Source organism: Heterodontus francisci, chromosome 18 (genome assembly GCF_036365525.1).
Source record: "Heterodontus francisci isolate sHetFra1 chromosome 18, sHetFra1.hap1, whole genome shotgun sequence".
Classification (NCBI taxonomy): domain Eukaryota; kingdom Metazoa; phylum Chordata; class Chondrichthyes; order Heterodontiformes; family Heterodontidae; genus Heterodontus; species Heterodontus francisci.
The window spans coordinates 44,155,961-44,169,593 of NC_090388.1; the positions used below are offsets into that span (position 1 = coordinate 44,155,961).

Here is a 13,633-nt window from a genome sequence, read left to right on the forward strand (position 1 = left end):
GCTTACAGGATCCATGGCTTAATCAATAGAGACGTAGGGCTGGAATTACAGCCCCCACGTGAGTCAGGATTGGAGGCAGGCAAGAGCTAAAATTGGCCTCAACACCTGTCTAATACCTTTTGAAAGTCCATATACACAACATCAACTACACTACCTTGATCCACCGTCTCCACTACTTCACTAAAGAACTTGATCAAGTTCGTAAAACATGATTTGCCTTTCACACATTGTTACGACCAGGTGAGAAAGAGGTCTAGGGTTCCCTTTTAGCCTTCATCTTGTCTTACTGTATCAGGGTTTAATTTTTAAACACACTATGTTTTTGGCCCCCTCTTGGTGAATCCTTGTTCACCACTTCCCAATTATAATGCAAAGAAACCAGCACAAACAGGTCTTGTTAGGTCTAAAGAAGAAAGATTGAAATTTATTAAACTTAAACTCTAATTCGGTTGACGCCTATGGATACACGACACGCTCACGCTAGCATACATATGCGATATACATGCAGATAGAGATAGAAAGAAAACAGAAGAAATAAAGTGGAAAAGTTTGAGCGCAATATCTGAGGAAGTTTTTTGTGTTACTGTTCTTCAAGCTCTGTAGTGTCCTTGATTGTAGGTAGATCTTGCTTTTCGTTGGGGCCCAGTATTCTTCTTAAATCTTGTTCACTTTAGGAGACTTTTCTCTCTTGGGGTTCATGTGTCTTCAGTGGATTTGGAGTTCCATGAGAAAGAGATGGGAACAGGCAAACAGACAGGAGGTCTTCTTCAGTCCAGGAGCATTCTGCTTTCTGCAGGCTCTCAGTTCAAACTATACAATTCAGAAACTGCTAGGTTGCCAAGCACAGGTTAGCCATGTGATTGACTGGTCTGACCATGTCTTGGCTCTGTGTATTGTATGTCAGGGAATGGTCCTTTGTCCATTCCAAGCACTGTCTGTTAATATGCAGATGTCTTTTTTCCAGCCAAGGTCTGGCAGTCCTTATAACAGACCTTCTCTTCTTCCCAGCAACAATTTGAAATTTAATGTCCATGTGGTGAAATTAATATGCCTCATTTGTGGCAGATGGGGGCCTGCATGACACACATCCATGCTGACTTTAAATATTGGCTCATATTTTTCCAAATGCCAATTAATTTAGTCCCCTGGATTATTGGCTCTACAGGGTTCCCCACCTCTGACATTAAGCTGACTGGCCTGTAGTTAGTGGGTTTATCCCTTTCCCCCTTTTTGCAGTGGGGAAGTGACCCAGTAAACTGGACACAGCAAATATCCCAGGTAAGGTGCAGAAGACCCATGCATCAGAGCTTGCCACTCTCTAAGCCAGGCTACTTCAATGCAGCCATAGCAATGGCATCTACCTGTTAATGTGGAGGGTCACCTCATAAAGCAAGATAATTCTATCATGGCCATGTACAGCTTGCCCTGGCATCCTCCCAGTCATCAGTTGAGTGACGTAACACTAAATTCTGGAAATGCTCAACCAGTTAGGCAGCATCTGTGGAGGAACATAAGAACATAAGAAATAGAAGCAGGAGTAGGCCATTCAGCCCCTCAAGCCTGGCCCGCCATTCAATAAGATCATGGCTGATCTGTCCCAGGCCTCAACTTCCCTTTCGGGCTTGTTCCGCATACCCCTCAACTCCCCTTGATTTCAAAAATCTATCTACCTCCTCCTTAAATACATTTAGTGACCTAGCCCCCACAACTCTCTGAGGTAGAGAATTCCAGAGTTTCGTCACCCTCTGAGAGAAGAAATTTCTTTGCATCTCAGTTTTAAATGTGTGCCCCCTTATTCTGTAGCTATGTCCCCGGTTCAAGATTCTCCCACCAGTGGAAACATATTCTCAACATCTACCCTGTAATGCCCCCTTAAAATCTTATATGTTTCAATAAGATCACCTCTCATTCTTCTAAACTCCAATGAATAAAGGCCTAACCTGTTTAGCCATTCTTGATAAGACAACCCCGTCATCCCAGGAATCAGCCTAGTGAACCTTTTCTGAACTGCCTCCAATGCTAGTGTATCCTTCCTTAAATATGGGGACCAAAACTGTACGCAGTACTCCAGGTGTGGCCTCACCAACACTCTGTACCATTGTAACAAGATGTCCCTATATTTAAACTCTAACCCCCAAGCAATAAAGGCCAAATTCCATTTGCCTTCCTAATTAGTTGCTGCACCTGCATGCTAACTTTTTGTGTTTCATGTACAAGGACACCCTGATCCCTCTGTACTGCAGTATTTTGCAGTCTTTCGCCATCTAAATAATAATCTGCCTTTTTATTCTTCCTACCAAAGTGGATGACCTGACACTTGCTCACATTGAACTCCATCTGCCAAGTTTTTGAAAGTTTTCGACCTTTCAATGTTTATATCCCAGGATGGCCTTCAAAGCAATCTCAGGTAGTTAAATCAATAGAGCAAGCCATTGTTTTGGGTACAGGCTCATCAGACTTGTGTCTCCTCTTCGATGCCATGGAATGTGCAAGGTGTTCAAATGCAAATTGCGATGGCCATCTTGGCTGCCAGCTTTTTAAAAAAGTTAACTGTAGGATTCCAGCTCTTTTTGTTTCATTAAAAGTTTAATGTTAGTTTCCAATCGATAAATTTTAAAAATCCTCCTTTGGCATTGTAGGCTTTCTTGACACTAGGCTACTCAATCGCTCCTCATAGGACATTCTCCTCACCTCAGTCTAGTGAACCTTTGTTGCACTCCCTCTAAGGCAGGCATATTCTCCTTTGGGGATGGAAACCAAACAAAATTCAGCTCCATAGCCCATACTGGTGTAAGGATACTAGCATGGTGTGCCATGCATGCACTGGAAGCTTTGACATTGGGCAGATCATGACATCTAACAGCCTCTCAAGCTATTTTGATGCACTCTTTGCCAATTTGGACCTCGTATGTTCAGTGAACACTATATCCGAAAAATTACTATATGAAGAACCTCCCCCACCCCACTAGTGCTATTTAAGGGCCAACCAGCCAACTTGTAAGTGAGGTGCTTTTAATTTACTTTTGTTTAGCAAATTTTGTGGAAGTACTATGATGTTTTATTGGAGGGGTTTTGTTGACCTGTTGGGTTTTGGAGTGTTGCTGCATCCTGACAAAGCAATCGAAGGAATTTATTGCCCTGTGTACAAAAAGCCTGCTAGAGTTATGAGGGCTGTAATTGCAGTCCCTCTGAGTTTGCAACATGACAGGGAGATGGAGTTTGGACCTCGTATGTTCAGTGAAGGGAAGAGACTGCAGAGAAGGGAAGCTCTGTGCAGAGGGAGGAGGAGGAGGAGGGCTCTCCACAGAAGTCCCTACCCACCAAGTGTCTTCAGGGAGCAGTTCTCCCATCTCCACCTCAGCCAAGGGCAATACCTGAGGCACCTGCGATTCACCAAGGAGGTGGTCACAGAACTGTGCCATATCCTTCAGCAGGCCTCACAGAAGGGCAAGGATGCTGCTACCAGTGGCTGTCCTGGTCACCATCCCTCTCAACTTTTACACAATCAGATCCTTCCATGTGTAGGTAGGTGACATTGCCAACATTTCCAGTTTGTCATCCATCGCTACATCCATGATGGAGACCCTGTATGCCAGGAGAGGAGACTTCATCATCTTCTCTATAACCAGAAAGTTCTGCAAGATGCCCTGTGCCACATTGGAGCCAGACTCCTCCATGCTCCCTTGACAGTGACAAGAGGCTTTCTGGCAGGCCTGCCAATGCGCCAAGCATCTCAATGTGCATACTCATCAGTATTCTCTTGTCAGCTACCTAATCAAAGGCCACATCTGAGTCACTTGTAGCAGAACTCATTTGTGACCTCGCCCTCTGGGGAGCTGGCAAATGAACTGTCTTATCCTCCTGCCCTGTCTGCAGCCCACTTGTGTCCAGTGACTCACCACATGCAGGACCTGATGCTATACTACCTCATTGGAGGTGTGGTGCAGCTCTCGTTCTTCCTCATGAGGCTGCTGTGGCTGGGCAGGTGGTAGTTCTTGGGCATCTGAAAGCAGAAAATCAGAAGGGGAGGTTTGGAGGTGAGGAATGGGAGCTGAGTTGGAAAGCAAGTGGTCCATGGTCACACCATCTGCAGCTTGCACTTCCTGCCAGATAGCTGGTTGAGGGTGAGGTGGGATTTAAGACGGGCCATAAGGCAGTAACATACCATCACCTTGATGTGCTGGATGCAACAGCCTCTGTCACAGCCAGTCCCATGTGCTGAGCACAGTCTCCTCCAGCGGCCTTAGATGATGTAGGCAAGCCTGTCCCCCTCTGGTTCTGCTCCACTCCCTGCGGTTATGGATTGCCTTGTCCTGCAAGAGAGAGGGAAGAATATCACTGAGTGTGTTGCACTGTGCTTGGGTGATGTGCCTGCATAGATGGATAGCTGGGGGTATGTGAAGGCTGGCATGTGTGAGGGTGAGGCGAAGCATCTGCAAGTTAGGCCTGGGTCATGACTGCTAGGAACTGCTGATAGGTGAGTGACCAGCGTGAGTGGTTAGTGGTGTGGTGGGTAGGAGCTGTCATTTGAAGATGCATTCACTGATCTTGAGGTCATGTTCAGTCACCTTGCTGTAATGCTGCCAGGCCCACGGAGTGAGACTCCAGCAATTGACCTCCACAGCCACCTGCTCTCATTCCCTTCTAAGGGTGTTCCCTGAGGGCTCAATGGCCCCCCGCGAAAACTTGCTCCTCCTGTCGACCTCCTGGACTAAGCTGCATCTGAGAACCTGGGAGCCTTCTTTCTTGGCAGCTGCTCCTCTTGGTGTCCTGCTCCTTATAGCCACTTGCACTACAATAGGAAGCAGTAACTTCTGTTTACTGAGTGCAGCTGCCCTTTAAGAGGGGCAGGCTAGATGAAGCATGTGCTAGCCACGCATGCTGCTGGGATCCCTGTTGAGCATTCAGTCAGTCAGCATTGTGGGTTGCACTGGGCTGAATGGTAAAATCATTCAAATGTGGAGGCAGCACAAAGGTTTGTCTGCTGCCTGCCTGAAAGGGACCGGAAGTGTGCACAGGCTCCCTTTATCGTAAAACTCCCTGCCCAAACATGGGAGGCTGTGGAAAGAAGATCTTCAGAGCAGATAAGATTACATCCTGTACAGCCCGCCTCTACCTCCTTCCCAAAATCCAGAAACAAGACTGCCCTGGTAGACCCATTGTTTCAGCCTGTTCCTGCCTTACTGAACTGATTTCTTCTGATCTCGACTCTATTTTTACTCCCCTTGTCTAGTCCCTTCCCACCTACATCCGTGATTCTTCCATTGCCCTCCATCAGTTCAACAGTTTCCGGTTTTCTGGCCCTCACCGTCTCCTATTCACCATGGACGTCCAATCCCTCTATACCTCCATCTCCCACCAGCATGATCTGAGAGCTCTCCACTTCTTCCTAGAACGGACACCTAACCAGCCCTATCCACCACCACCCTCCTTCGCCTGGCTGAATTTCTTCTCACATTGAGCAACCTCTCCTTCAACTCCACTCATTCCTCCAAATGAAATGGTTGCTATGGGAACCTGCAGGTCCTGGATATGCCTACCTTTTTGTGGGATATGTGGAACATTCCTTGTTCTAGTGCTATTCAGGCCCCCTCCCTCACCTCTTCTTCCGGTACCGATGACTATTGGTGCTGCTTCTTGCTCTTGCCCTGCACTAGAAAATTTCATTGACTTTGTTTTCAATTTCAACCCTTCTGTCACCTTCACATGTTCTATCTCTGACTCTTCCCTTCCCTTCCTTGACTTCTCTGTCTCCATTTATAGGGATAGGCTATCTACCAATATTTGCTATAAGCCCAAAGACACTCTCGGCTACCTGTACTACACTTCCTCACACCCATTCCTGCAAGTACACAATTCTATTCTCCCAGTTTCTCCATCTCAGTCGCATCTGTTCTGACTATGTCATTTTCTACACAAGCACTTCCTTTTCCTTTTTCCTCAACTGATGATTTCCCCCCATTGTGGTTGACAGGCCCTCAAACATGTAGAGGAGATGGTGGTGTAGTGGTAACGTCATTGAACTCGTAATCCAGAGGCTCAGGCCATGGGGATAAGGGGTCAAATCCCACCACAGCAGCTGGTGAAATTTAAATTCACTTAGTTAATAAAAATCTGGAATTGAAAGCTAGTTTCAGTAATGGTGCCATGAAATTATCATCGATTGTTGTAAAAACCCATCTGATTTTTACGACAGTGTCCTTGAGGAAAATAAATCTGCCATTCTTACCTGGTCTGGCCTGCATGTGACTCCAGACTCACAGCAATGTCATTGACTCTTAACTGCCCTCTGAAATGGCCTAGCAAACCACTTAGTTGTCAAAGGCAATTAGGGATGGGCAACAAATGCTGGCCTTGCCAGTGATGCCCACATCCCGTGAAAGACTTTTAAAAAAGGATCTATAGAACCATAGAAAAATTCCAGCACAGAAGGAGGCCATTCAGCCCGTTGTGTCCGTGCCGACTGAAAACTAGCCACCTAATCTAATTCCACCTTCCAGCACCTGGTCCATTGCCTTGCAGGTTACAGCACTTCAGGTGCATGTTCAAGTACCTTTGAAAATAATTGAGGGTTTCTGCCTCCACCACCATTCCTGGTAGTGAATTCCAGACACCCACCATCCTCTGGATGAAATAGTTTTTCCTCATATCCCCTCTAATCCTTCTACCAATCACCTTAAGTCTGTGCCCACTGGTAATTGACCTCTTCACTAGCGGAAACAGGTCCTTCCTGTCCACTCTATCTAGGTCCCTCATAATTTTGTACACCTCAATTAAGTCACCCCTCAGCCTCCTCTGTTCCAAGGAAAACAACCCTAGCCTATCCAATCTTTCTTCATAGCTCCAATTTTCAAGCCCTGGCAACATTCTTGTAAATCTCCTCTGTACTCTCTCCAGAGCAATTATATCCTTTCTGTAATGTGGTGACTAGAACTGTACGCAATACTCTAGCTGTGGCCTAACCAGCGTTTTATAGAGTTCCAGCATTACACCCCTGCTTTTGTATTCTATACCTCAGTCAATAAAGGCCAATTCCATATGCCTTTTTCACCACTCCATCTACCTGTCCTGCCACCTTTAGGGACCTGTGGACATGCACTTCAAGGTCTCTCACTTCTTCTATCCCTCTCAATATCCTCCCATTTATTGTGTATTCCTTGCTTTATTTGCCCTCCCCAAGTGCATTATCTCTCACTTCTCCGGATTGAATTCCATTTGCCACTTTTCCGCCCACTCAACTAAGCCATTGGTATCATTCTAGAGTCTACAGCTATCCTCTTCACTATTAACTACACGGCCAATTTTTGTGTCATCAGAAAATTTCCCAATCATGCCTCCCACATTTAAGTCCAAATCATTAACATATACCACAAACAGTAAGGGACCCAACACTGAGCCCTGTGGAATGCCACTGGAAACCGCTTTCCATTCACAAAAACATCTGTCGACTACTACCCTTTGTTTCCTGTCACTGATCCAATTTTGGATCCAACCTGCCACATTCACCTGTATCCCATGGGCTTTCATTTTACTGACCAGTCTGCCATGCAGGACCCTGTCGAATGCCTTACTAAAATCCATATAGACCACATCCATTGCACTACCCTCATCAATCCTCCTTGTTACTTCCTCAAAGAATTCAATTAAGTTAGTAAGACATGACCTTCCCTTAACAAATCCATGCTAAAGTGGCAGTTTATCCTGTCCCTCAGAATTGATTCTAATAATTTACCCACCACCAAGGTCAGACTGACCGGCCTATAATTATTTGGCCTATCCCTCGCACCCTTTTTAGACAATGGATAACATTTGCAGACCTCCAATCCTCTGTTACCTCGCCCGTATCCAGTGAGGATTTGAAGATGATCCTCAGTGCAACCGTTGTTTCCGCCCTGGCTTCCTTTAACAACCTGGGATGCAATCCATCCGGCCCTGGCTATTTTATCCACTTTCAAGGATATCAGACCCTCTTGTACTTCCCCTCTCATTCTTTATTATTCATCATAATAGGGTTTTCTTTGTCCTCACTTTTCACCACCTCCAGCATGATGCTACCACCAAAAAACATCTTCCCATCTCCTCCCCTTTCAGCATTCCAAAGGGACCATTGACCCTCATGACACCCTGGTCCACTCCTCAGTTACCCCTAACACTTCCCCCCTCTTTCACACAGCACCTTCCATGCAAGCCCAGGAGATGCAATGCCTGCCCTTTTACCTGCTCCCTTCTCACTGTCGAGAGCCCTAAACACTCCTTCCAAGTGAAACAATGATTTACTTGTACTTCTTTTAATTTATCATATGGTATTTGCTGCTCACGGTGTGGTCTCCTCGAAATTGTGGAGACTAAACACTGACTAGATGACCACTTAGCATAACACTTTCGTTCAGTCCACAAGCTTGATCCCCAAGCTTCCTGTCGCTGGTCATTTCAATTCTGCACCTTGTTCCCGCTCTGTCCTTTCTGTCCTGGGCCTGCTGCAGTGTTCCAATGAAGCTCAATGCAAGCACAAGGAATAGCACCTCATCTTTCGACTGGGCACTTTACAGCCTTCCAGACTCAACAATAATTTGATATTATAATCTCTGCTCTCATTTTTTTCTTTTTTCATGTTTTATTTGCTGGTTCGTTTATATCCCCCCCCCACCCCTTGTTTCTTTCTTAATCCCTTTACTTTGTGTTCAGAAGGCTGCTATCCTGCCATTTGTGCCTCATCCAGCCACATCTTTTGTTTCTACACTTGTCCCATTACTATCCGCGTTGCCTTTGTACCATAAAACCTTTTGTCTTTTAATCTCTGCTGCCCTCCATTTACCACCCCATCAGTCTACTCTCGATCATCAGCAAAGTGATGGAAAGCATCATTGACGGTGCTATCAAACGGCACTTACTCAGCAATAACCTGCTCACCGATGCTCAGTTTGAGTTCCACCAGGGCTACTCAGCTCCAGACCTGATTATACCCTTGGTCCAAACATAGACAAAACAGCTGAATTCCAGAGGTGAGGTGAGAGGGACTGCCCTTGACATCAAGGAAGTATTTGACTGAGTGCAGCATCAAGCAAAATTGAAGTCAATGGGAATTAGGGGGAAAACTGTCTACTGGTTGCAGTCATACCTAACACACAGAAAGATGGTGATGTTTGTTGGAGACCAATCATCTCAGCTGCAGAATTTCCTCAGGGTAGTGTCCTAGACCCAACCATCTTCAGCTGCTTCATTAATGACCTTCCATGCAAGTGGAAGTGGGGTGTTCACTGATGATTACACAGTGTTCTGTACTATTTGCACGTCCAACGATACTGAAGCAGTCTATGGCAGCATGTAGCAAGGCCTGGACAGCATTCAGACAAGTGGCATTCATGCCACACAAGTGCCAGGCAATGATCATCTCCAACCAGAGGGAATCTAACCATTTACCCTTGACATTCAATGGCATCACCATTGCTGAATCCCCACAATCAACATTCGGGGAGTTGCCATTGACCAGAAACTTAACTGGACCAGCATATTAATACTGTGGCTACAAGAGCAGGTCAGAGGCTGGGAATTCTGTGGCAATACCTCACCTCCTGACTCCCCAATGCCTGTCTACCATCTACAAGGCACAAGTTAGGAGTGTGATGGATTACCCTCCACTTGCCTGGATGAGTGCAGTTCCAGCAACACTCAAAAAGCTCGACACCATACATGACAAAGCAGTCTGCTTGATTGGCACCCTATCGACCACCTTAAACATTCACTCCTCCATCACTGGTGCACAGTGGCAGTAGTTTGTACCATCTACAAGATGCACTGCAGCAACTCACCAAGGCTCCTTTGATAGCACCTCAGAATCACAGAATTGTTACAGCACAAAAGGAGATCATTCAGCCCATCATGTCTGTGCTGTCTCTCTGAGGGAGCACTTCACCTCGTGCCATTCCCCTGCCTTCTCCCCGTAGCCCCGCACGTTCTTCCTTTTCAAAAAATAATCCAGTTCCCTCTTGAACCTGTTTAAATGCCTTGATTGAATCTGCCTCCACCGCACTGTCAGGCAGTGCATTCCTCAACGTTTTTCCTCATGTCTCCATTGCTTCTTTTGCCAATTACCCTAAATCTATGCCCTCTTGTTCTCAATCCTTCCACCAGTAGGAACAGTTTTTCCCATCTACTCTGTCCAGGCCCCTCATGATTTTGAATACCTCTATCAAATCTCCTCTCAAACTTCTCTTCTCCAAGGAAAACAGTCCCAACTTCTCCAATCTATCCACCTTCCAAACCCACGACCTCGACCACCTAGAAGGACAAGGGCAGCAGACGAATGGGAACACCACCACCTGCAAGTTCCTTTCCAAGTCCCACACCATCCTGACTTGAAACTGTATTGCTGCTGCTTCACTGTCACTGGGTCAAACTCCTGGAACTCCCTTCCTGACTGCACTGTGGGTGTATCTACATCACATGGACTGCAGCGGTTCAAGAAGGTGGCTCACCACCACCTTTTCAAGGGCAAATAGGGATGGGCAATAAATGCTGGCCCTGCCAGTGATGCTCACATTCAAAGAATGAATAAAAGTATGTGTATTCCCCCAATCAGTTGCCCACCCAGAATCACTGGGAAGTGGCAGTTGGCCAGTGAGCTCCAGTGTTGGACTGAATTTTTCCAGTCATTTGGAAACAGTCTGGGAGGCGGGAGGGTTGGCAATATGGCAGAGGAAGATGTTGGGAGCGGATCCCGATGTCTTCCCACCACCATGACATATTGCTTGCAGTGGGAACCTTGGCAGCACGTTTGCCATTGGCAGTTAATTGTGCCACTTAAGGGTCCAATTAAGGGCCACTTGCCACCCCCGTGGGCATTTTGGCCAGGTTGGGAGGGTCATTGCTGCATGAGCTGACCGCCAGGTAAATCCTGGTGACCCCCCAGCGGATTCCTGGGAAGGCCTTCCTTGATGGGCGCTCCATAGCCCAGGCAGGGGCCCCCTCCACCTCGACAGAAATGGCACCCCCACACCTAACTCACCTCTGGTGCACCATGACCCCCCACTGCCACCACCCCCATCCACCCCACCCCCCTCAACACTGATAGCTGGGCCTGCCTGCCTGCCCCGCCCCAACTTTCCCAAAAAAAACACCAGTGTTTGAGGACACCCTCATCCTCATGCTGCAGGCTCAGCCTTGGCTGTAGCTAGCAGTGGCACTGTTGAGACTGCTGAGCTGCCAGCCCTCTGATTGTTGTGGCAGCTCTGGGTGGGGTTGGCTGCCTCCTCGATTGGACGGCAGCCTGTTGATTGGCCGCCACCAGCAAACTGCCACCCCAGGGTCCTGCTGCTCGCTGGAGCGGGGTGGGCTCCCACTTTCGGCGCGGTGGTAGGACTTGACCTGCAGCAGAAAAAATCAGCCTGTAGTGTTAGTTGGCAGGTGGCCACTGGTAGGATTTAATGAATGGTCCCTAGTATTCAACGAAGTCACTGAGAGGAGCTCCTCTGGCACCACAAGGAAATCAGAAAAACTTAATCTCCTTGGGCCTGTTCTATCACAACTCATTTATCCACTAGCTTCACCTGCGCAGAAATTCATAACAGTTTCTTCCCACACGTCTCTGGTTAAAGTAATAGTTATGTTCCAATGCTGTTATCGTCCAGTCTGTGTATTTGAAAAAGGATCCTCCAGTTTCCAGCAATTGTCCTTGCCTGTTCAAGAGAGCAGGTCAAATTGGGTGTTTGTGGGAAGGAAGAAGGACGACGGCGAGAACAACTCCTGGATGATTTTAACTGCCTGCCACCCAGTTTCTGCTTAGCAGTTAGGATTAAAATTGCCTCTATTATTTCATTGACATTGAACAGAAAGATGATCCACTTATTAAAAATGTTGCATTTTCACTGATCAGTCTAATAGTTTTGCAAAAGTAGAATATGTAATCATCTATTTAAATGGTGGCTCAGAATTTTTATGATAGATTTAATGAATGAAAATGTTACTTTTGTTTTAGCAGACTTGTGCTAGTTGTATGAGGTCTTTTCCCATAAAGTTTTACAATAATTCTTAAAACCTATCAGTCTTAGATATTTGTCAGCAGAAGGACTGAATCAGCTAGATAGTAATGAGACTGACGCTGAGAAATAATCTCACACGCTTATCTTTTTTTCTGCTTTGTCAGGTCTTACGAGGATGTTTAGACAATCTGGTAAGTCTGCCTTAAAGTAATCACTATTCAGATGCTGTAGTCTGAACCACAATTGTTGAGGAATTAATTTCGCTTTTGTCTCGACTCTGTTCTCCATATATAATTTTCCCCATCAGTTCTCATCAATGTTTATTCCTTCTCCATTTAATTCTCTTATGCAGTGTGGAAAATTAAACAGATGGTTGATTTTAGTGCTTTTCTCATTGTTTCGATTATGCATTTGCATATTATTATTGGTGCCTGCTGTTGTTACAGTATATAATTGTTCACTAATCTGTTTGGCTTCTTCATGCTCCATTAATAATTCATTTCTGAAATCAGCGGCTTGAGATAAATGCAGCATTATTTTGGGGGTAATACTTGTTAATGAATGTCAGTGTTATCACACATTCATCTGTCTCGCTTCCTGTCTGCTTTGAATGCAGAATGAGCTTTGTCAATGACAGTCGAAGCATTTGTTTCCATTGTGCAACTCCCAAACCAAGCGATTCACTTAAGCATGTATAATAAGCAGTCATTGTCTGTACCTTGATTAATATGTGCTCGCAAATAATTTATTTTGTACAAAGATCCATGAACTTAATTGATGCAATTTCCATTATTTGGACTTTAAAAATAATGCTTCATAAAGTTGAGTTATCGCAGAGCCTTTTTTGGACAACTTCAGCTTGACTTGAGTGTTCCTTTCATCTAATTGTAGCAATTTAAGCAACTTTCCACTGCAGAAATTCTGGTAAATCTTGGCACATACAAACTGTAATTTCTTACCTGCCCCACATTAGAGAAAATTGTCTCTCAGTGCTAAAAGCTGCATGTTTGTCTTCCCACTTTGCTGAAGATTAATGATCTTGTTTTACACCTCCCTTGTGGTTTCTGCCTTGCTTTGGCTTTTTGCACGCAGGTCAACAGCTTTCCTGGTCTTCCTTAACCATCTGTACCTCAAGCTGTCCCTCATCACCAGGTACAAGATATTTTTCTAAACATTACTTTTTGCTTGATAGAATGGCCTATTGTCCAAAAGAACAAATATATTTCTTCATGATGTTTATATTAGTCAATCAGAGATTAAACACTTTAGTTTTTCGTGAAAGATTATCCTGATGTTTCAGTTTCTGTTGTGAGTAATTCTGATACATTAATTTCACTCGCGTCATTAAATATACTTATTGTATTACATAGACTGTTTATTTTCTTGTGGATTTTTACCCATAGGACCAAATTATAAAGAAATTATTTTCAATTGTAATTTAGTATCCCAGTGATAAGTTCTTTTTTTTATTTGTTTGTGGGATTTGGGTGTTACTGGCTAGGCCAGCATTTATTGCCCATCCGTAATTGCCCTTGAACTGAGTGGCTTGCTAGGCCATTTCAGAGGGCAGTTAAGAGTCAACCACATTGCTGTGGGACTGGAGTCACATGCAGGCCAGACCAGGCCAGGATGGCAGATTTCCTTCGCTACAGGAC

General features: G+C 45.4%; 1 protein-coding gene across 1 annotated transcript in view; it reads left to right on the top strand.

Moving 5' to 3' along the window:
* kcnq1.2 (potassium voltage-gated channel, KQT-like subfamily, member 1.2) overlaps positions 1 to 13,633 on the top strand; it is a 1,015,894-nt gene that overhangs the window by 262,906 nt on the left and 739,355 nt on the right. Inside the window, exons 12-13 of the mRNA XM_068050636.1 lie at positions 12,143 to 12,169; positions 13,071 to 13,130. Coding sequence (XP_067906737.1) covers positions 12,143 to 12,169; positions 13,071 to 13,130 — 87 coding nt within the window. The remainder of the gene's footprint in view (positions 1 to 12,142; positions 12,170 to 13,070; positions 13,131 to 13,633) is intronic.